Raw genomic sequence first — 24,627 nt, forward strand, 5'->3', positions numbered from 1 at the left:
GGTGATTTGAAAATAATGTAAATTTAAAGACTAAAAGAGAAAAAATAAAAGGCTAAAATAAAATTTTATAAAACTGGAGGCCAAATAAACCATTATACCTAATTTAAACTATTGGAAGACTGCAAATAAATAGACTTGGAAGAGGTTAATTTTGGTGGGATTCTTTTGGCTACAGATAAGTGAAAACCTTATTAGTGAGTCAACTATGTTATCTCATTAATGCTGGTTTGTAAACATGGATTTTAATTATTACATAAATGACAAGGAAAAATTGCATATATTATAAATAAATTAGTTTAAATATAATTTATAATATTTTAAAAATATTTTAAAATTTTCAAATTTATTACCAAGTATGTTTCTATCAAATCCATAGATTTGAGAAATGGTCATGAATGTTATATTTTAAATAATTTATTATTTAATTTACACTATTTTTATGAATTTAAAAATATCACGAATATTACATTTCTAAATAATTTACTACTTAATTTATACTGTTTTTGAAATCCAAATATAAATTCTAAAATCATACTTAAAAGTATTTAAAATAAATAGAAATAAGCTTAATTCAATTAAGTAGAATGTTTTTGTGGAAAAATAAGTAGCATTGAAAGTATACATACACTCTCAATATATCAAAATTTAAATATAAATGATAATGATAAGTTTGAAACTTGTTAAAAAATAACTTGAATGGATTATCACCAAGTCAATCCTTTAAAAAGAAAAGTAAAATAAAATTTAAAGAAGAAGAAGAGAGGTTTGAATGCAATATTGCAATGCTTAGTGCTTAGATTAGAGTGCACCCAATCGTAGCAAAAGTTTGAAACCAAAACTAATTGGGCTAAGCACTTTAGTATATATATTTTTATTATCATTATTTATTCATTGATAAGTAATAAGCAGTTTGTTTATTCTAATGTATACGGCCACTATACATTAAAAAAGAAAGAGCGGAGTGAAACAAGGAAGATAAGCATTGTTAATTACTCACCTTAAACCTTAAGGTGATGGCTTTTTTAAACAAATGTACTATCATGACTATGACAAAGTAATGACTCATTCGCTAACATGAGATATATTGATAAAACTCTTAAATAATACTTAAGTATATTTAGAGTTTGATTTCGCTACATTTATTGAATATTAAATTATTTTCGGACCGATGAATTTAATTAAATAAAATCATTTACCGCATGTTATATTTGTTTCGATGGTTGACCTCAGTAAACATGGAAGGAAGAGTTTGTTCAATCTGTTCGCTATTGGAATGTATGGTTCCTATCCCTCTCTTATAAAGTCTAATAATTGCTTCTGAAGTTGATGAACGGAATGGTGTGTCTATTTGGTTAAATATGCTTTATCATGTGGAATTGGTGAGGAAGTTGGAAGTTGACGCCCCTAACGTTCAGTTGCAATCGCCGTTGGTTCTTATTTTTTGGTTGATGAATGTTCAATAATTTACTTCCTTCCTACGCATACTCATATTTTTCATCGTGGTATTCAGAAATATGTTTTGTGTAGGTTGTCATTAAGATGTCAAAAAATGATTTTCTTTTCCTTTTTTTTTTGGCAGTGTCTCTGATATCTTTTGTAACAATGACTGATGTTTTGACAAACTTAATGCTAGCTTCTTACAGGAAGATTGCTGTGAATTTTGTTTCGCATAGTTACAGAACTCTTTTACAATTTATATTCTCAAGGGTAAATTACATCCAAGGTCATTAAATTATTAGTAAATTTATATTTTAATCACTCAACTTTAAAAAGTTACAAAATGGTTACTGGACTATTCAAAAATTTGTATTTAAGTTACTGAATTATTCAAAAGTTTTTATTGAAGTCACTAAACTATTAACTTTTTTTTAATATTAACTTTTTTTTAAGTCTGGCTAGCAAGGTCTAAGCAACGATTCAACGACCAATACGTTAGGTCAGTACGTATTGACAAGTAGAAAAACATACCTAAGATTCAAATCAATCTGACGGTTAGTGTCAAAAATCGGATAAGAAACTTGAATTTTGATTTGTAGATTCGTGAAGTTTAAAGTTATTTCATTACAAAAAATTAAATTATAGGATAGAAGGGAAAGGAAACTTTCGATTGGTGTAGGCGGTGTGAACGGATAAGGGCATACGACATCAATTTTAACAGTTCAGTAACTTAAATAAAAACTTTAAAATAATATAGTGACAATTTCGTAACTTTTTTGAAGTTAGAATGATGAAAATGTGAAATTTATTAATAGTTTTAACACCACCTGGAGTGTAGAAAGGTTTGGCACATAAGTTTTTTTATCATGCAAATAGAGATGTTTATCTTTCTTAGGTTATGATCTTGTGCAGGAATTTTCTTGAAGAGTTGACAGCTTCTTCCCAACTATATGTTAGCTGGCGCTGTTTCCACGGCAACAAGGCGGTACAAGCCTCAGTCGGGTATAGTGAAATTAAATTTTGATGTGGGCGTTGATTGGTTGACCAGGAAAAAGCTGGTTTTGGGGGCAATGGGGGGACAGCTCACTATTTAACTAGTGATAAGAATATTTCTACTTGGTGGCATCATCCACTGATTTGTAAAGGATGAGAATAATTTTACTTGGTGACGATCCACCGATTTGTATTGTCATTGGAATTGAAAGGGCAAATTGTTTAATGAATGATCTACAGAATCACTTCTTTTACCAAGGCATTCTTTTTACATAAAATTTTAACTGACAAGCGTGATTACAGAGTATATTCGTTTTCTAGATTCCTATTCAGTCAGTAGTGAAAGAATCTGCACACATAAAAAACAAGTACCAACAAATTTTATTATTATTGCGTACTAAAAGAGTTTGAGACCACTGGCTCAAGACCTAAAATTTCTAACTTGACATTCCAGCTTTAGCACTTCGATCTAAGCCTAGGTATATTTACACATTTTTTTACTACAAAAGTGTTCACAAATTCAGGACATCACTGTTGTGTTGAATGAACCCCCAACTTTTCCAACAACTTGGGTCTCTTCTTCTTCCTCTCTTTTCTCCCATAACATCACCTACCAACCGACCTCATCTTCAAGCAGTCTGTCACACCATTTCAAAATGTAAAAGCAAACATTAGATGTTTCATATCAAGAAATCTTCCTTGAAAGTAGGCTTTTATTATTATTAAATAAAACTACAGCATAGGCACAACTCTATTACTGCTTTAGAGCATACTATGATTTCTATTTCCTCCTCTTCCTTCCGTCTTTTTCAAGCATAACTGTTTCAGTTAATGCAGCTTAAAAACCTTCAGCTTAACAAATTGACTTACACAAGACAAACACAATTCTAACAGGCTTCACTGACACGCTGTTAAAGCATGCTAGAGTCCATAACCCATGCATGGTGTGTGTAATTCTTGGATACCCTGGACCTATCCAGTCTCTAAGGCTACTATTTAGGAGCAATTTTTTAAGATTTTTGCTGGAACTTTGAATTTTCACTCAGTTGGAAAGAAACTGAAAAAAGCAAATATGAGTTTCCATCCACAATAACAAAAACCGATCTTTCAAATTGAAAAGATTACCAGAGAGAAAATGAAAAAGATGAAAGATGTGAGTTCACTTAATGCAAATTTAGAAGATATGCCATCCTTCTCTTAATCGCTGTTTCTTTTCACTTACAAAATATATGCCAATAAACTAACGTTAATTTTATTGTCTTCTTTTCAATTGCGAATGTGTACTCAAGAAGTTCAAAGTGACCTAGGACCAGAGGTAGTGTCAACACCAGCATACTTTAAGTAGGATGCATGATTCCCACTAGTTTCAATACAAGATTCTCAACGCTCAAGGGACATCATATCATGCCTATACATACCCTGCACTTCTGTTAAATGAGAAATCCTAACAGGTTTTAATTTCTGAAATTTGCCTTTCTATTTCATATGCTCTATCTGTTCTTTTCTTGCTTGTGGTCTGCTTTTCTAATAGGAATTCTTCCAAATGTTTCAACACCATCATAGATTTTTAAGGACAAGGCAAACAATCATAAAAAGATGTTCTGAGGTTAGAATCAACCAGGAAGAGGTGCACCAGAACTTACCACTAAATCCTTCAATGTTTTTCTTTGGCAAGAAACCGATCCATTTCATCTTCAGCATAAAGAATTTTAGCCCCACATCCTCTTTCATCCACTGACCCAAGAGCTTCTTCATCGACCAAAACCGCATTCACCCTGTGAGATTCCATCTTGCTGTTTGGAATCTGTCCAAAATGCAAGAAATATACCAGGGTATAGAATAAATAGCTTTCTTCGAAAATGTCACTTCTAGAAAAGAAAAGGTAAATATCAATTATCTGCAACTAAAAACTATGTTTTTATGAGGAATATAATATTAAGCTCATGAGCAGATATCCTACTTTTCTGGTGAAAGAAAAGAGAGCCCATAATACTGTATACTGGCTTTAGGAAAAAACCAGCATAGAAAAAGCACCAACCAGAACTAGTTTGCAATCATGTTACAAAGACAAAGAAACTTCAAGAAACCATTTTCTGTATATACCTCAAACATAGCTTCTGTAAGAATGCTTTCCAGTATGGCTCTTAAACCTCGAGCACCAGTATTCTTAGCCATTGCCTTCTTTGAAATCAATCTCAATGCAGTTTCAGTAAAATATAATTTGACCTGAAAAGCTAAACCGAAACAAGTAGTATATGGTACAACAAATGAAATGCTTGAATCATTTCTTGGAAGACCTAAAAAACCAACAGAAAAGAGAGAAAAGGGTGGACAGAAAAGGGTAGAAGAGTTTCTTGACCAACAGTAGAAAAGGATAGAAAGCTTACGCCATTCATGTTAAACATTTTCTTGTACTGCTTACCAAGAGCATTCTTTGGTTTCATGAGGACCTGTTAATGAATTAACAGTTTACATTTTGTCAATTATCATAACAGGTATGACTGAAACTGAGAAATCCATCCATGATTCATACAAAGTTTTCTAGATGAGGGAGCCCAATGGAGGTGTCCATGTGGCACCCACTTTTGGCTCCCTCCTCCTTTACCACTTTTGCCCAAAACCCACCATTTTTTACTTTTACATCTAACAGAAAGGAATGAAAGAAGAAGGATAATAGAGGGGTTGGTGGGAAAAATGATGACAGTAAAACATCAGTTGCTGAGAAAGAATGACATAAAAAACAAGGATCAGGAGTAGGACCCTTTTTCCTTTTGGAAGTGTCTTTATAGAACTCTTCATCAAAACAACGAATATCCATCTAGTTTATTTTGAATTTCTAAACATCACTCAACCATTATATAATCTAACATCTCAGGAAATGACCCCTCACAGAACAATTTATGTCCAAGGCCCTAGAACAAAATACATGCAGAGAAAAAACAAAAAAAAGAAGGAAAGAACGAACCTCAACAAGTTGGTCCTCATCCAAAGCTGACAAGCCAACTAAAATAGGAAAGCGGCCAATAAATTCAGGAATCAATCCATATGCAATAAGATCATCACTTTCAACCTGCAGGTTCATAATTAAGCATGAGGCTTTCCAATATAGTGGACAACAATTTTTAAGAGAAATATAGAATGAAACCAGAATTACACTCCAAGCAAATATGAAAAGGCAATGAAAAATATTTAGTTGCCTTCTAGCCATATTGAGTTTTGATTCTCACAGATTCCAACAATGATGATGCAACTGCAGCAGTAATCAAGGGACTCGTCCTCATATTTTCACGGACAGGTGCTCCAAAGCCGATAGAAGAATCTTGCCGCCTGAAAAAAAAAACCACAGCTAGAAGAAAAGTTCAACAGACAATGGGCATGAGTGTTAAGACAGTAAATGATAGTGTTACCTTTCTGAAATGGTTTTCTCCAAATCATTAAATGCTCCACCACATATGAAAAGTATATCTTTTGTATCTATCTGCAGCATTATAAGGTTACCATACCAATAAACTCAAGGTGAACTAAAAGAATGAATAAGTCCAGACTCTTATTTATATGTTATTCTCTGTGTTCCTCCTAGCAAATAATTACTTTGAAGACGATCCAAGATCATTGCACTATAAATCAAATGATAGGTTATTTAAATAGATGAGATTAGTAGATTGAATGCAGAATACCTTTCTCCCAGAACATTTAGGGTGTGCTTGGGAATTTTAATTTGGATTACAACTTTTTTTTAAAATATTGTGTTTAGAAACTTACTAAACCGTACATCTTCATTTGGCAAAATCCAATACATGAACAGAAGCAGCAATGTTTACCAAACACTTCCGAAAATTAGGATGAATTTTGTAAAATTCAACCTATATGAAGATGTAATTTGAAATCAAAAGTTGAGCATTTTAAATTCCTAATTGATTTTACTGATTCAAATTTAACCATTTAAAACTATTTAACAATATATTGATTTTAAATCCAAAATAAAATTACAACCCACAGATACAAGTTTCATGATGAACCATTAAAAAATATGTTTTTGCAATTTTGTGCCTTGGTTTACAACAAAAGACAAGTCAGTGGAATACTACCGATCAATCAATGGATAAAACTTCCTAGCTTCTTGATACCAGTGTTAGGCGTTCAACCTAAAATCAATCCGTTGATGTATGATAGCTAGCTGATTAGAGTTTATGACAGTTTTCTTATTTAAGTTCAGAAAATGTTCCAAAATTTTGAGAGAGAAAAGTATACCTGAAAGCTATCACCATGAGAATTCCTTCGAGCTCCTTTATCAGGCATGGGAATGTTCACTATCTGCCAACAAAATATTCACCATCTCAGATGGTCAAACTAGGGGACTCTTTTTCTATATATTGGGGATGGAGGAGCATTGCTTGGGTTCGAACCTAAGCCTACATTTCTTACATACATTATTGTTGCCACTAGGCCAAGAAGTAGGGGGCAGAAAGATGTAGCAAAATTTCAACACATTATTTTTAACATAGATAGACGTAGCAAAAATTATTTGGTAGAGGAAATTAGGTGAATTGCGTCTTTTCAAGTGTTTTGACTTAGATTGAGATCATACTGAGGTAAGGTGAGAGAGAAGTGTAATGTTAGAAGAAAATTCCATAATCGAGAATGAAAGATCGGGGAATTATTATTTAATGCTTTCATTGATTAAAAAAACTATTGCATATTTGAAGTTTGAATATTAGACTTAAGATAACTTATCATAATTATTTTCAATCAACCTAATAATAAAATAAAATTATACAAAGTATCCATGCATCCATTTCCTTTTCTTTTAACCTTTGTAGTTGTATCCCCATGACTCAAATTGAGGTAAGCAATAATAAGCAACATGTTTAAGGACCATATCAATTAGAAAAACGATTCACTCACTGTTCCTTCCAGCATTTTTAACAATGCTTGTTGAACACCCTCTCCAGACACATCCCTCCCCATATTCGAACTCTCAGCCTGAAGAAAAAACAATCTGAGCTATCAAAATGGCATACTTAGCATCAATATGCTTGGCTCACATATTAACAATTCAAAATACCTTCTTAGTTATCTTATCAACTTCATCAATATATACAATTCCATGTTGAGCAGCTTCAACATCAAACTTTGCTTCCTATACACCAAGGAAAATAACAAAAAAAAATGGCACCACTTGATATAAGATGAGACAGGATATGCAAAGATATAGCAGAAATTCTCAGAAGCTTGAGAACAAAAATACAGTCTCATGCTTCAAGATTACAAAACAGGGGCAATAAAGATAAAGGGCAAGTACATTAATAAGGTAAAATAACTTTTGTTCCATCATAAATTCAATTTTTGAGCTGTAACAACAATTGCTTAACAACAGGGGTACAACATTTCTGTAAGTGATTAGAATATGGTTCCATAGCACACTTCTGTATTAGTTTGTAGGTCGTGCATTCCAGTTTTGTCTAATCTTTTTTTTTTTTTTTTGCTGCATGTACATCACCTTCAAATATTTATTATGAAAAATCAGAAATAACAGAAGAAAGCAAAATAGAAAGGAGATGGAAGATAGCAGAGTGCCAAATTTTCTGTGTGAGTATATGAAAACCAGGACATACTACTATAAACATACCACAAGTAGCTTATACAATATTGATTCTACGTCTTCTCCAACATAACCTGCCTGAAGAATAAAAGGCCAAATTGTTAGCATGCTCTAGCTCAGTGGCAGCAAAAACATGTTCCTATCCTTAAAGACATATTACTAAATCAGAAACAAAAACAGCACAGTTTCATTACACTTCAGAGCAGAGGTATAAGCAGTCCAAAAAGATCTATTATCATGCTACCTTTTATGTCAACTTTTATCTCATTGTTTTCCCTTTAGGGTACAAAAGAACAATAAGATAGGAAAACAGTATATTGCATCCCAGTCCTCATTACAATATAGAGAAGCAATTTCACAGCAAGAAAAATATTTTGACCAGTTGTTCGTTTTCAATACCTATATGCACAGTTTCATGTACAGTTTCAATACCTATATGTTCCTATCCTTAAAGACATATTACTAAATCAGAAACAAAAACAGCACAGTTTCATTACACTTCAGAGCAGAGGTATAAGCAGTCCAAAAAGATCTATTATCATGCTACCTTTTATGTCAACTTTTATCTCATTGTTTTCCCTTTAGGGTACAAAAGAACAATAAGATAGGAAAACAGTATATTGCATCCCAGTCCTCATTACAATATAGAGAAGCAATTTCACAGCAAGAAAAATATTTTGACCAGTTGTTCGTTTTCAATACCTATATGCACAGTTTCATGTACAGTTTCAATACCTATATGTTCCTATCCTTAAAGACATATTACTAAATCAGAAACAAAAACAGCACAGTTTCATTACACTTCAGAGCAGAGGTATAAGCAGTCCAAAAAGATCTATTATCATGCTACCTTTTATGTCAACTTTTATCTCATTGTTTTCCCTTTAGGGTACAAAAGAACAATAAGATAGGAAAACAGTATATTGCATCCCAGTCCTCATTACAATATAGAGAAGCAATTTCACAGCAAGAAAAATATTTTGACCAGTTGTTCGTTTTCAATACCTATATGCACACTTCAATAATGCAAGGCTGTCACTGTTGCCCACGTGACCAAGTTGTCTAAACAGTATTGTCAGTTATGCTCTTTGTTGAAGTTAAGAATGGCCTCCAGGACTAACTATTTTTGGAAAAAGTTACCAGGTCATTAACAATATATTTGAAGATGTCCTCTAGGACTATTTCTGGAAAAAGGTACCAGTCCTTAACATTTTTCTTTTTGAAACTGCATTAACAAAATATTTGAAACACAGATTGGCTAAATAAGGTATATATCTCTTTCCTAGTTCCTTTATCCAATGCGAACAATATGACCCTGAATATGATTTCTAATGTTATTCTTGGAAACACGAATTTGAAAACTTCACTTTAGATTTCAATTGCTGTATAATTTAGAAAGTGAAATGCATACATCATAATATAAGCTAGTGCCTTTCTCTGGGGGTCAACTTGCCTGTGTTAAACTTGTTGCATCAGCAATGACAACTGGTACATTCACAATGCGTGCTAGTGTCTTTGCAAGTAATGTTTTTCCTGTCCTCATAATTAAGGTTTTAAAATTTAAACGAAAAAAAAACACGAGAATAATCAATAGAAGCAGCAAGAAGTTATTCAGCATATAAGACTGTACCTGAACCAGTGGGACCTATTAACAGTACATTGCTCTTATCCAGCTCAACAAAATCATTGGCAACATGTTCATCATTGTCACCCAATTCAGATGCCCTGGCATTGAGATGCAAGTATTCAGTCTAGGAAGGTAAACCAAATAGACAAGCAATCTGTTATAAAGCATTCATAATTAAGTTAACATAAATCACACATGAAACTGAAAGAAATTATATAAACCACTAATTGAGGACTCATTGGTTACTGAACTGATTAAACAAGAAGACCAGAAAGCACTAACTCGTTTTTCTCGGAGGAATGGTATATCCTTTTATAGTGGTTGTAAACTGCCACAGATAACACCTGTTAAGATGAGTAGACCTTCAATAAAACAATGAAACTGTGAATGAAAACTGCTGTTGAAAATTTTAACAATGCTAGGGCTTTTTTTTCCAAAAATTCTAAAAGTTCTCATAAAAAGGTTATAATAATAATTACAGGCCATAAAAGTTTAATAAATGAGTGCAGAAAGGATTTCAACTTGGGAGGAAGTTTAGGGGGACGGCAGGAGGGGAAAAGAAAAAGGTGCTATCTTTTTCCTTGTTAGTGCAGAAATTAGAAGTGTTTGGTTGTGCTGCTTCCATCTCCTTGGGAAATCAATCCTTCCGACAATATGAGGAAAGTGGATGCGAATCAAACATTCAACAAAAGAATAGTTATTTTATTTAGGATTTTAAGATAAGCTTTTCCTTTCCTTCCATTATCCATATCTTGTACCAAACATGTGTAGCTAAAAACAAAAATCCCCTTTCTTTCCTTCCCCCCATTGTCCTCCCTTCCATTCTAACAAATACAGAGAAGGAAACCTTGAAAAACCTTTCTAAGACGAATAGGCTTCCTTACCCGCATTCATTGAGTAATCTCTCTTGCGTTGAAGCAAAGTTAAGAAGTATTTGTTCAAAATTCAGAACATACTTAACCAGAAAAGTCAAGGAATTCAATTCAAAACAGGCATTGGAAGTAGAAGGAAGGGTTTACCTTCTTTGCCTTTTGTTGGCCGATGACAAATTCATCCAACCTCCCATAAATTTCCTTCGGGGTCGGTAATTCCCTCTCTAACCTCCCCGAAACGTCATCCTTGTCCCCATCACAATCATCATTCAGTTTCCGAATTCCCCCCGGGTCTTTCCTCGAGATCCCCTCCGCATCCCCTTTGATCCTCCCCAACTCCACGAAGCTCCCTTGCAAGGGAACCAGCTTAAAGGGCCGGAAATAGAAGGCCGTTTTACAGTTACGGCAGAGATTGAGAGCCTGGAAAAGGCCTGGCTCCCTAGCGGTGATGGAGAGTGGGCGGTTAGAGAAAAGGACGGGCATCTGATTAGAGCATCGAGGACAGTTCACTTCAGCCCTAATGTGGTCGTACTCCTCCGTGCCGTTCCATTTCTGACGAAAAATCGACCAGGATGAGGTAATCCCAACAGGGGTTTTACGGGAGCGGAGGGAGGTGAGTCTGAAGAGTGATGAAAGCATGGCGTAGGAGGTAGTTGGCTACGTGGAGAGGTAAAAATACAAGCAGCCGATTAGGAAAAGTACAGAGATAGAGCGATTTGTGCTGTTGTTTGTAGGAAATTTGTTAGGTTTCGGTTTAGGAAGTAGTCCGGTCCTGTCCTGTGAGAATATGAGGCAGCAGTTTAGTGTGGTTCATTTTCCATCTGCTTAAAACGGCACCGTCCCTTTTGGTTTCCAGTTTAGGATTTTTTTTCTTTTTTTTTTTTTTGTTTCTTATCAAATTGAAGGGCATTGATTGTTTCTTTCTTGGCGAGTAGTGATTGCTTGGAATTCATTCATGTCCTGCTAGTATTTTCTTCTTCGTTTTGTCCATTAGTCACGTCATACATGACCTTGTCTTCCATTACCATACAGTCATTTTTTTGGCTTTATTTTGAATGGTGAAATGCCGTTGCAGCAACGGTCAAAAAGTTTGAAAACCCAAACGGCATAGCATCTGCTTCTTCTTGACGCGCCTTTTTCTTGTGAATAAGCATTAAAAAGCAGTGCAATTATTTCAGCACCGGCAGATTCAGTCTAGAATAAACGGTGAAAATGTTTAAAGCTGTGAAGAAGCTCAAATTCTGGTCAAGAAAGAAGAGAAAGAGGAAGTCCCTTGCCCCTCAGCCCTCCCATTGCTTTTGCCATTGCTCTCACTCCACCTCCTCCCACTATTATCAATGCAATTACCCACTTCAGCCCTCAGCACCACCGTTACCGCCATGGTTCCAAGCAGAGTTGACCCAAGATGAGTTTCTAACATCAGAGCAGGCTGAGGCTGAGCCATTCCCTGAATTTTCACATCCAACAGATCTGGTTCAAGATATTGAATCAGACCCCATGATTCCAGCAGCAGCATTCCCATCCTATCAGCAGTACATGGTATCGAATCCCGTCTATGGGCCTGTAGTGCAACAGACAGGTAGAAGAGAGAGATCAGGTGGGTACTTTGGATGTATTATTGATATTGGCCTCCGTCTAATCCGATGTTTTTGTCCGTGCGTCCATATCAGAGAAGTTTCACAGAGAATTATGAAAAAGCCCTCAGTTTCCGTATTATCATAATATAGGACATCACAACGAGACCTCCATTTTCCTTTATAGACATATACGTTAGTTTAAGGGGTGTTTCTTCTTCTTCTTGTTATTATATTATTAGTATCAAGTGTTTGTAAGTAGAGATCGATGTTTTCTTCTTCTTTTTGTTTTTCACGAGTCATTTGTGATCCTGTCTATGCGACTTCTTTTCTTTTTTGGATATGCTTTATATTCATCCAAAGAAACAGCAAAGCTGCTGCAACAGTCATTGCTAGTGATTTAAGTCCGGTGGCAGTTGCTGTGGCCACTACTAATGTGCAAAGATATGGTCTACAGGTAACTCATTTCATTGTATCAGTACTGGTGACAGTCACAAAAAAAAATTTGGGTCGAAATTAAATTGTATATATATATATATTTATAATTTTTAAAAGATTAAATTAATTTGTAATTTTATCGTTACTAATTTAAAATTTTATAAATTATAAAAACTTTAAATTAAAAATTTTCCATTTTAGGAGTGATGTACTAAACTCCGCCACTTATTAGTACGAAATTAGTTTGCAGTTAGTATATAGACTGCCTAGACCCTAGTGAAAACTGCAAATGCTTTTTAAATTTGTATTATGCACAAAGCAATATTAATAGTTCGACGTATTACAAAGAGGAAATGGAAAAATCAAAAAGAAAGAATCAGTGCTATTATGGTGCCTGATCGATCACCATGGCAGTTTGGATAAAAGACTCTGCATGGGAATCTCCAATTCTTTGTTGCAGAACAAGATATAGGATGAGCATTTGTAGTGATTAGTCAAGATAAGTTAGATTTGAATGATTTCTGCAAGACTACATGACTTAAAACCGAAGAAAACATAATTTTGCTGTAAATAAACAAATTATACTGCCGTAATCTTTTATAATATATAAAAAATTATCAAATACAAAAAAATTTCGAACATTTTATAATATACATTTATAAATTTAATATCAACAAGTGATGGATGTAGTGGTAAAACATATTTTATATAAAATCTATAAAAATAAACCTAGAATAATGTGACACAATTCATATGATGTCTTCAAAATTCAAAAAACCCATGAAATTCCAAAACCTAAAAAAATTTGAGAACCTAAAACCTCAAAAAAAACTTGAGAAACTCAAAACTTGAGAAACTCAAAAATCTAAGTTTATGTTTTTACGTTTCAAGGTTATGTTTTATGGTTTTGAAAATTTTATATAGTTTTGTTCAAGGGTTTTTATGGTTTTTTTAGAATTTTGAGTTTATGATTTATATTTAGGGTTAATGTTTTAGTGTTTCAACTTTCAAGGTTTAGTGTTCATGTTTTAAGATTTTCTTTTAGGATTTATGGTCTAGGTACCCAGTGCTTTTATTTCACGTTCTATGATTTTTAGGGTTTAAAAGGTAAGGTTAAGGCTTATGAATTTTGTTTTATGGTTTAGGATTTAAGATTTTAAGGTTTATAATTTTATTGTTTATATTTGTGTTTGAAGGTTTTATTTTTCTTTTAAGGTTAATGTTTTAGTGTTTTAATTTTCAAGGTTTAGTGTTCATGTTTTAGGATTTTCTTTTAGGATTTATTGCCTTGGTACCCAGTGCTTTTATTTCTCGGTTTTAGGATTTATTGTCTTTCACAGTTTTATGATTTTTAGGGTTTAAGAGGTAATCAATTTTATGATTTTTAGGGTTTAAGAGGTAAGATTAGTGCTTATGAATTTTGTTTTATGGTTTAGGATTTAAGATTTTTAGGTTTATAATTTTATTGTTTATATTGGGGTTTTAAGGTTTTATTTTTTTCTTCTAGGGTTTCAAGGCTAGAGTCAGGGTCTTAGGTGCTGATTCAAGGTTTTCTTTCAGGGTTTTGGATTTTCCCTGTCTACTAGGATTTGTGGACCTTATTGGTTGCATACACTATGAAATCAAAACCCACAAAACCTCAATTTGATGGTCTAAACCGAAACCTTACTAGTTTCTTCAGTAATATTTTTATTATATAGCTTTTACATAATATCTTTTTCACGAGTTTGCTATAAAAATAATCCTACAAATAAAAATATTCTTCAAAAATATTTCGATTCACCACCCAAAAAGCCCCCAAGCAACTCCTCTTGAGTTTATTTAACTCTCATAAGTGATACAATTCTCCAAAGATAAAGCGTTTTGCACTCGCTACAACTTTATAGAGGCCAACCAACATATTTTTGGATCAAAATTAAAAAATTGGAACAAATATGGTTGATAGACTATAACACACCACTAATTTCAAAATCTTCCCTCTTTTTTTTTTCTCTAGATTATTTAACTCCTGTTAAATGTACTACTATTAGTTTGCCCTGAAAAAAGAAACCAAAAACAAAAGAACTGTTAAAAACAGGAAGCAAGCAGATGACTATAATAATATCATCATCCAAATTTAACAAATATTGCAAGAAGTAACTGGATATCGGTTCTTAAGAAATATCTACTATTCGATAGTTATCAATAATTTGCTACATAATAAGCTTTTTCTTAATATTCACTATAGAAAACAAAAGAAAATATAGGAATGGGAAACAAGTGAGGAGGAGAAAAAGGAGAGACCAAACGAATGCTATTTTTCTTTCATTGTGCTTTTGGCATGGAGGATTAAACCCATGAAAGGAGGCCCAAGGAAAAATTGTTAATTTAAGTTGGATGAGTTTCTTTTTTATTTTGGAAAATCAAAGAGGGGAAAGCCAAGGAGCAAATTCACCTATTTTCCTTCCCTCCTACCAAATGGAAGAAAGAATGAAAATGATGTAATTCTTCCATTCCTCTTTCCCTGATGCCAACAAGTGTATGTGTGGAGGCAAGAATATAACTAAACATGGCTGACACTTGTTCAAATTGGTTCAAAGAGTATCAACCATACCGAGTTAAAGCACAAATCATTGCTTCCAATGCAGATTTTCCTACCAGTAACATCTTACATATTTTTTTTGTTTACTCGGTTGAGAATGCTTTGCCCCTTGGCTCTCAATTTTTCCTTCTCTTAAAGGCAAATCAAGCACAAAGGAAAAGAGAAAGAGAGATGCACATAGAAAAACGGTATGTCGTATTCATTTCATCAAGTAAACTAAACTCTAGCATACCCCATTCTTTCAGCTTAAAAGCATTTTAAATCTTTAAAGGAAAAAGCAAGCAAGGGTGCAGCTATATATGGCGCTCAAATGATAAAGAGCCAAACTTTATACCATTCCTGATGCATAAAAACTTAACCATGTGTCACCCTTTCAATAAAAATAGCAAAAAATTCTCTGAAAGCAACCAAATGTCCACACAAGAGTCTAAATATGAAATACCAAAGAAATTACGTAATGTAATTTATTGCAAGACAAATAGAATAGTGAAATTCACCTGCCAAGGTATGAATCATCTTCAGTACTGATAATTATTTCTTCTCCTGTATCAAGATAGGGTGGTACCTGAGGAAGTTGAAATTAAGTCACAACATTCACATTAACTAAAAATATCAAAGGATATCAGAGCACCATAGAATCCATAAGCACAAGCATGAAGAAAGTTTCTAACTACATGCCCTACAACAATTATAATGAACAAATTCAACAAATAAGCAATAATATAGTCCATGGATGAAAGATGGAAATAAGTTAGTTGAGAGATTAAGATATCTAAGACCTTTTTTAGGTGGGATTTTAATCTTTGTATGTATCTTGGCTTTTTTAGATTGTTAGTGTTATTTTGTAGGATCTTAGGATCTTCTCTTTGAAGCCTTGAGAGTTTTAGGGTTATATTTGGTATTTTAAATTTTATTAAGGTTTGAGTCCTGTTATTATTAGTCTTGTACTAACTGCTATTCTTATATGACAAAAACTTCAAAGCTATGTAGGAAACTTAAATTTCAAAATTTTGATTTAGAGTTTATTTGTCATATAAATTGTGAGAAAGAAATCCATGCATCATGTATAAATTAGTTAGAGATTCAATATGATTATATATTTGAAAGACATAAAAACATGAACTTCAAATTCAAAAATATATCCACCTATTTCAAACTCACCAGAAAATAACTGTCCAAGAAACCAATGAATTTTTAAAATAATCGTAAATACCACATAGCATATGTTTTCTTATACAATTTATACTATTTCAGAAATATAAATCCATATTTAAAATTTAGTGCCCAAAAGCAACTTAAATGTGTTTTTCAAATAAAATTAATTAATATTTTTGTATATTTCTCAAACCAAAAGTTTGTCACAAATAGTATTTGTTTGAACTTAAATTTAAATGCCACTCCAACTGATAGTCAAAGAATATTTAATTCTCTTGGACTTTATATCAGTGTTTTTGCCTTTTTAATATCTTTTATTAAGAAATTTAACCATCAAAACCAATATTTCATGTGCATATGCTTTAAGAATAGAATGATAATCATACAACAATAGAAAATTAAGAATAGCATGATAAAGAACATTTCATTTAGATACATATAATATATGCTGAAGTATCAGCAATAGCAAATTTGAAATGGATGACTAAATTTATGAATTAATGAAATTATTACCTTGTATAGTATAATGATTAATCCACCCATCATAGGAGGGTTCAACTTAAAATAATATTATTTATTCAGGCATCTCAGAGCTAATATTGAAGAGTGTGTTGTCAAGGAATGCCAGATAACAAAAGTGCCTCAAACCTTTTCGGATGAGGCGCATTTAATCAGGTGCACACCTGAAGCACCTAGGCATGATACAATATTCCTTTAAAAGACACCCCGATTGAATTCTCTTTAATTTCTTTAAATTGTTATTTATTTTTTCATTAGTTGTACCTCACTGGTAAGAAAGGAGATAATACCAAACTCCACCCTTCAATATTTGAGCATTTAACAACTAACATGAAACCATAAGGAAAACATGCATATTGGCCTTAAAAAAAAGGAGAAAATTTTGAATATCTTGTAAGATAAATCGGATTACATTTTAGAGTTTATTATAATTATATAACTTAAGCTTATTTTATTTTTATATATAGGCACATTCAAAACACGCATATATACATAATATGTCTCACTTTACTCAGGTAAGCAAATTTTTAGTTGCTAGCACCTGGGGTTCAGTGCCTAATGTCACCCTATGCCCTTGACAACACTAAGGAAGACAATGATATATTTGGGTGTATGGTGTTGCAAGGATTTGAGCCCAAGCTCTCATGCATCACAAGCATCTTGCCACTAGGCCAAGAGATTGTTGGCAAAAGACTGAAATATTAGTTTGGAAACTAACGTTCAAGTTCAATTTAACCAAGTCTGTTTGCACTATATTGGTGTACAGGGGTCAGTTGCACATTGTTTAAACTGTAGGTTTGTAAGGTTCAAGTTAGGAACACTCCTTGAGCCCCTATTTTGGGTTTTAGAATTAGGAATAGCTTACCTTGGAAATTGCTTGATGGAGGTTGTTAACTTTACTAGTTTAGTGAAGTTAGGATTAGAAATCTTTGACAAGGATTGTCAAGGTAAAGGATGTAGGTTTAGGAGGGCCGAACCACTATAAATAGCTAGTGATGTCCACTTCTCAACCATTTATTATTTGGTGAACTCTTTCCTTTTTCTTTTTAATTCTTCACAGTTTCATTGTGTTTAAGGTTCAAAGGTTAATGTTTTCTAACTGCCGTTCATCCTCCATTCATCCTCCTCAAGCAATTTTACTATACTGCAGAATGAAGTGAAATGCCTATGGGTATAATCTTTTAAAAGATTCAAATACACAAAGAAAACAACTCCATGTTTGACTTACTTGAACAGTAACACCATTGTCCAGCAAAGCTTTTTTATACCTGCACCAACGAGAAGGATAAAGACAAAATCTTGAAGTCCAAAAGTCTACAATAGATCTAGCAAGCGGAATTCTTTGACTGAGATTGTTGCCATTTTAACAAAAATTAATATGATGTCAAAATGCAGGGGATTTTCAATTATCACAAACAATCATTTACTAATTTCTTAATGAAGTAAAATGAGGGGAAATACAAATTGGAAAAGAAAAAGATAATTAACAATATTATCATACTCAACCATGAACGAGTCTATGGTTGCAATTTTCAAATGCAAATGCTGTTTGGGTTGAGGAAAAAAATCTTATCTAAATGCCTTTAAGAAAGAGATAAAAAGACTGTTAGTGCTGCTGTTGAAAAGAAATTGCATAAATCTACAGTGACAACAGCCAATTTAAAGAAAGAATTCACATCAACAGGAAGAAAGTGGATGTGTTTCAATAAGGGAAACTTCGTTGGATACTAAAATCTTTTAAGTGCAAATGAATTTGAAGCTTCCAAGTCCTAAAAGAATTTTGCTCAAAATCAAATTGATTTAAAATTATTCCTAAACTATGAATTCAGTTTTGTCTTAATTCAACTAAACATATATGGTTATCCTAAAAGCAATGCTGCCTAATGGCTAAAATAGTTTTCTTCAGTGAGTCCTGAAACAATGAACAGGCAGAAAGAGGACATCACACCTAGAAAGGAACATAAAGAAAAGTAAACATTTTACTCAAACTTTAACCCAACACATATCAATATCCCCAAGCCCAAACCAACAGTTCGGCAATCTCTATCCATTACCAACTTCTTTAGTTCCATTGTGGCAGCTAGTTGTGTAAAACACGCCCATCATAAGCAACCACATTCATCACACACATTTACATTTTTATATATACGGATATCCAGTATCCACAGGAATCTAAGCCTACACAAAGATAGACAATTACATGGAGTCTGAGGTTCTAAGCACTGGGGTGTCCTGAAGGGGATACATCCTTTAAAATGGTACTCCATTTTTCACCATATAAAAAACAGAACTTATTTGTCCAAAGTTCAAAACTAAAATTGACTTCCCAACTAATAGAAGAGTAATAGGGACCAACAAACAACTTAAGCCAAATTAATTTAAGTTGAAGGAAAAATAAGGCTCGTATATATGTATTTTCGCATAAGATGTAAGTAAAATATACTTCCACTGGTCCTTTATAATACATGCAGACAAGATAATTCATGTAAATATAGCTAGCGCTATTGATTGGATATTTAGTGTAACATTTTCAGCAGCATGCCAAGTAGATGTCTATAATAACTGAAACAAGTTGACGCAATAATAACAAAGCATTGCTTGTCAGAGGATGTAGGAATAAGCAGGTTAACAAAATGACAGATATTATTGTATTAATATTGCTAAAAACAAATGAGAATTAATTGGAAAACATACCTAGGGGTGGCTGAAACCCCTTTCATTGGGGCTTGTGTTTCCTTAATAGTACATGTCACACGCTTTGGAACTGATGCAGTCAAAGGCCTTCCATCATATAACTGTAGTGTAACTTTCATTTCCTCTGTCATGAATGAAACAACATTCAGTGAGGCAAATACGAGTTCAATCCTGAAATCCACAACCATGCTTAAAGGAAAGAAGCAAAGAAAAATAATAAGGCACTAGCACTTAATGCTTTAAAAAACTGGAGTACACTGGCAACAGCCTCCAAAGGTGTTTAGGATGTATACTAAAACTGGCCCTATTGCCAAAGCCATAATTTGCCCATAGGACCAATACCTATTGGCGAGAATCTAAGCTGTGGGAGTTTGTGTAACATTCTGGTTTCTTCTCCGTTTTCTTTTTTTCTTTTTACTTGTTGTTTTTCAGTACATAGACTTATTGTTTCTTTAATTCGTCATTTTTTTCCTTTCGTTTTCTTGTCAATCATACTTTTATAATTTTTTGGTTTGATGGAAACTTCAGTTTTTACTATGCTCTTGGTTTGTGATTCCCTTATTTTGTTGCATTTGGTTTTTTTTTTTTTTTCGTTATCAATTTGCCAATAGAGTATTTGTTAAAATCCTAAGAGACCAAGATTTTTTTTTTCTTTTAGCACTTGCACCAGGAATCATTATAAATCAGTTATCTCTGTATTCTTCCAATCAAGATATAGCTTAATATCAGAAATTTTCAAGTACTATCTCTCTGTGATTGTGTGATGTAATAAATCTCAGCCATGACTCCATAAGGAATTCTTTTTTTGTTCTTTTTAATATGGACTCTATAAGGATATCTATGTCTGAAACTTAAGGATCCTTTTTTTTTTACCCTTTCTCTTATTTAGTTTTTCCTTTCTTCCTTGAGTATTCATATCTGAAAGCAGCCATGAACTTAACCTCCTAGTCCTAAATGTCCTACATTAGAAACATAGTAGAAAACATGTATGATATGCATAGAGGTAAGAAGGAAGGCAAAGATAGTGATACATCAACAATAAAGATATGATGAAACTAATAGATTAATAGTTCATTACTATTTTTTAATAAAACCATATAAATACATACAAGCACAATAAGACTACTGCAATATCCATTTATTACAACTAATTGCAGGATCATTCTCTCCAAATGATTGCCTTTCCTAAGAAGAGAAGACAGGCTTTAGTCTGGGGATGTAATTTGATAAAAGCTACTTGCAATAAAAATAACTGCTACATGGCTCTGAACTAGAACTGACATTCACTAGTAGATTACAATTGGGAAAAGAAGTTAAAATGGTGGTAGATCACATTCAAGTTTTAATGGCATAGCAAGATCTTAATGATGACGAAGATGAGTGCAAGGATAATTAGTGACTGTAGTAATGGAAGTGTCAACTCCATAACAGAAAACAAAGGTATTAGTTATAAAAGGAGAACTAAAATTACTTCCAGCAGACCAAGTACACAACAAGTCCAGTCTTAATTTTATCAACCTTTTAGGTAAGCAGCAGACTTGCCGAATAAGTCCAATGGTACTTGCAGTTGGTCAAATGTCTCAGGCCTGCAAAACAATATAAAAGGAATATAACTCATTGATCTCGTAGCAGAATCTTTCCATCACTTTAAATTCTTTAAATGCAAAATATTTTATGCAAGTCTTAAGAAGATGACGGTGAAAACAAATCAAACTCACTCAATCAGAAATGCAGTGTTTTTCTCTGTATACAAACACGTGAAAGACTTCTCCTCAACAAATACTCCTGCAAAAAATAATGAGAAATTAATCTAATACAGACAAATAATGACCTTAAGTCATATCTGATGTTCAAGCTCAATGCAATACCATAACCATAGCCACCAAATACTTAAACTTAAGCAAACTGGGTAAAGAAGTCAACAAGTTAAGATGCATACTTTCAACAGGCTCCTCAGGGCCGAAGCGTAAACTTACTTTGTTTCCATTGTCAACATCACGAAGCTCTACCTGTAGTTTTTTTTTTTTTTGGGGGGGGGAACAAAAAACAAAACAAAAAGGAGAAATTAACAGTATGAATCTATAGAAAATAATCAAACAGAAGTTTTATATATGTTTTGTCAATTTCTTCCACTTTCTCCCTTCATTATATATGTTTTGTCACTATTACAGGGTAACTGCGATTTCTGAAGATAGTTGGAAAAACCTAATATTCTGACAAGTACCCAATGACTGAAAAAATCATATGACTAAACAAACTAACCTGCACTTTTGGCATTAAAAAAAAAAAAAAAACACCTCAAGCTAACCTGCATCAATGCACCTCCTCTACCTCGCTGCTTATGCTCTGATTCTACAATCTACAAACAAGTTATGTAAGAAATGTTAAACTACAGCACTATGGGTAACCTAAAAGCGAATATTTAAGCAACAACCAAGAAATAGCCATTATTACGCCTCTAGACAATAGAGTAGGTCCGAGTTTCAAATCCCCTTTCCCCCTTGGACTTCCTCTAATGGAATAAAACATAGAAAACCTATCTTTAAGGGCACAGAATGCAAACAAGTACCTGGTAGACTCGTCCTGAGGAATTCGTAGAATGAAAACAGCATCAGTTAGTATATTAATTCAAGGGGAAAAATAAGATAATAACTAAATTTTGGTCTATGATGTTAAAAGCTAACCTGATTTTTCAATTACATTCCCAGGCCTTAGCTGCAGTACAATTAGGAGTGATCACCATCCACAAAGAAAAAGCTTTTTAATTAACAAAATCAATAGACAAATTTGAAAAGAAAAATAAAAGCAACAAATTCCACTTCTTCCAAATAAAAGAATCGTGAAGCGAAAGTGAATATAACATGTTAAGCAGCAGTGGAGAAAGCGAAAAAGAGAAGTCCGAAGAGTGGAGCGTAAAGATGAAAATGGAGATCTAATTGAAGTTCACGAAAAGGGTAAAAGTAGTTTACATGAATGGCATTGACTTTGACGCCGCGATGTTGAGAGGCGGACCACCAGGGAGAGCTGCTAAGCAGAGAATGAGTAGAAGCATTCAAATTTAAGATGGTGGATAGAGATGGAGAAAGTCGCTTAGCAAGTTGAACTCCCTTCTTCATCGTAACCGCCTGTTCCACCTGCTTGGGTTCTATGATTTTGCATAGCAACAGGTTTCTTATACTTTTATTTATTCAGGGTTTCGCAGTTTCACTTGCTGTCGTCCAACTAGTGACTGCACTACTATGTATGCAGGGGCATTTAGTCGGGTTAAATTCGAGTGGGCTTATGTACGACATTAACCCAATCCTTGTTTTGGGCTTAAAATTTTGACTAAGGCCTATCAAATGGTCAATTTAAGTTTATTTTAAATGTGTTGGTGTTATTTTTTAGATTTTAAAATATTTATATATTTTATTTAATATTTAATAACTTTATATAGTTTTTAATTTATTAAGATTTTATATATAAGTATCTTGATCTTTGTTTGATAGTTATTATATAACATAAAAAAGAAATTAATTTTAACATAAAATAAATATTTAAAAATATATCATACTATAGATTTTTATACATAATGTGGTCATAAATATTTTCATCTATGAAACAATTTTGTTTATATCAATATCAATAACAATATTAACAAAAAATATAGTGTAATATACAATTATTAATTTAGAAACATTTAAATTGAATTAATGAAAAATTTAATCGTTATGTATAAAAAAAAGAAAGAAAAGAAAAGCAACTATTGACATTCACGTTATAATTAGTTTGTAATGTATGTGGTGAAAAACAAATATAAGTAAGTTGGTTCGAAGTATTAAAATGAAATCATTTGTAAGTAAATAAAAGTCTTGATTTGTATTTTATCTTAAGCGATGAAAATGGAGTAATTTATAATTAAATAAAACGTTTTGGGTAAAAATGTAAAAGTTTTATTTGTATTAAAATGAAGTCGTAGCTGCTTTTTATATATTTAATAAAATTTTGAAAAGCTTTAAACATGCAAAAGGTTTTTTTTTTTACTCTTTTGGAATTTAAATTTTAGTCTCTACATTTTTTTGAGATATTATGTCTTTGTACTTTTTTATTTAAACATATTGGTCCCTTTATTATTTAAGTTGACTGAATAGGCAAGTTAGACCAATTAAACCAATAACTGGTTGGAGTAGCAATATAGCGAGAGGTAAAAAATCAGTTAACTTACGAATTGACTAGTTGAACAGAGCAAAAAAATCAATTAAATTGATTTCTGAGCTGGTCTGATCAATTGTTTTATGAACCATTTTGGTCCCACAAGTTCGAAGTAAAAAAAATTATTAAAAAATTTAAAAAAACAATTTATAAAATTCTATTCAACTACTAATTCAATTGACTTTTTAGCCTGGTCATTTGCGACTAACCAATTTTTAAAATTTTTCAACTCTCAAACATTTATAGTTTTCAATCAATTTGATTGGTAGGCTTTAAAAAGTATTGCAATTTTATAAAATATTTTTTCATATTTTAAACAAAACACTTAAAAATTACAAAATGATAAAATAAAAATATTTAAAATTCAAAATTTAAAATACTTAAAAAATATAAAAAATTCAAAATACAATTTTATCTAAACTAGATTGAATTTGTTAAATTAGGAACTAACTAAGGTATCTGTCTAGTAAGAGGTAAAGAACTTGTTGACTCAGGGACCGATACAAGTTGGTTAAACCGGGCTAAAAAAACTAGTTGAATTGGTAGTTGAACCAAATTTTATACTTTTTATTTTTTTAATATTTTTTTGCTTTGAATATGTTGGATTGATTGTTCTGAGAATTAAAAGGTCAAACCAGTTCAAAATCGATTTAACTGCCCGTTTAACCGATTTTTAGCTCGATTCAACCAGTTGATACTACTTTGCAAGTCAAACATATGATTAGTTGGTACGATCTAATTTAGATAACATTGAAATTTAGATTTATATATATATATTTGAATTATAAAGATTTTTTATTTTTTAAAATTTTTAAATATATTTTAAATATTTATGTTCTATTCATAGCATAAAAATATAATTTTAATTTTATCTACTTTTAAAGGATAAGGATTAAATTAGCAAAAATTATAAATATTGAGAATTAAAATGTTATTTTACTTTT

At 32.5% G+C, this 24,627-nt stretch overlaps 3 protein-coding genes across 4 annotated transcripts; 1 reads left to right on the forward strand and 2 right to left on the reverse strand.

Annotated features, from left to right (window-relative positions):
• Positions 1 to 2,788: 2,788 nt before the first annotated feature.
• Positions 2,789 to 11,322, reverse strand: LOC105769254 (CLP protease regulatory subunit CLPX2, mitochondrial). 2 transcript variants are annotated; one of them, XM_052631705.1, is made up of 15 exons: positions 10,679 to 11,322; positions 9,942 to 10,003; positions 9,663 to 9,757; positions 9,482 to 9,565; positions 8,060 to 8,106; positions 7,496 to 7,570; positions 7,336 to 7,413; positions 6,682 to 6,744; positions 5,838 to 5,908; positions 5,658 to 5,757; positions 5,396 to 5,500; positions 4,818 to 4,880; positions 4,534 to 4,656; positions 4,074 to 4,234; positions 2,789 to 3,068 (listed from the first exon to the last, which is right to left on the reverse strand). In XM_052631705.1, the coding sequence occupies exons 1-14, from the start codon at positions 11,168 to 11,170 to the stop codon at positions 4,085 to 4,087; spliced, it is 1,608 nt and encodes a 535-aa protein (XP_052487665.1). In that variant the 5' UTR covers positions 11,171 to 11,322; the 3' UTR covers positions 2,789 to 3,068; positions 4,074 to 4,084. The 2 variants fall into 2 exon arrangements, 1 of the variants encoding a protein (XP_052487665.1); XR_008196341.1 differs by lacking the exon at positions 2,789 to 3,068 and having other exon boundaries at positions 4,086 to 4,234; positions 4,534 to 4,664.
• A 162-nt stretch (positions 11,323 to 11,484) lies between these two features.
• Positions 11,485 to 12,446, forward strand: LOC105769255 (uncharacterized). The gene has a single exon (XM_012589765.2). The coding sequence runs from the start codon at positions 11,744 to 11,746 to the stop codon at positions 12,251 to 12,253; it is 510 nt and encodes a 169-aa protein (XP_012445219.1). The 5' UTR covers positions 11,485 to 11,743; the 3' UTR covers positions 12,254 to 12,446.
• A 1,875-nt stretch (positions 12,447 to 14,321) lies between these two features.
• Positions 14,322 to 22,709, reverse strand: LOC105769858 (uncharacterized). The gene is made up of 11 exons (XM_012590794.2): positions 22,462 to 22,709; positions 22,177 to 22,207; positions 22,062 to 22,075; positions 21,801 to 21,851; positions 21,432 to 21,501; positions 21,211 to 21,277; positions 21,011 to 21,078; positions 19,493 to 19,616; positions 18,027 to 18,066; positions 15,622 to 15,689; positions 14,322 to 14,579 (listed from the first exon to the last, which is right to left on the reverse strand). The coding sequence occupies exons 1-11, from the start codon at positions 22,606 to 22,608 to the stop codon at positions 14,570 to 14,572; spliced, it is 690 nt and encodes a 229-aa protein (XP_012446248.1). The 5' UTR covers positions 22,609 to 22,709; the 3' UTR covers positions 14,322 to 14,569.
• Positions 22,710 to 24,627: the final 1,918 nt, after the last annotated feature.

This window comes from Gossypium raimondii, chromosome 5 (assembly GCF_025698545.1).
Source record: "Gossypium raimondii isolate GPD5lz chromosome 5, ASM2569854v1, whole genome shotgun sequence".
In the NCBI taxonomy this organism is placed as follows: Eukaryota; Viridiplantae; Streptophyta; class Magnoliopsida; order Malvales; family Malvaceae; genus Gossypium; species Gossypium raimondii.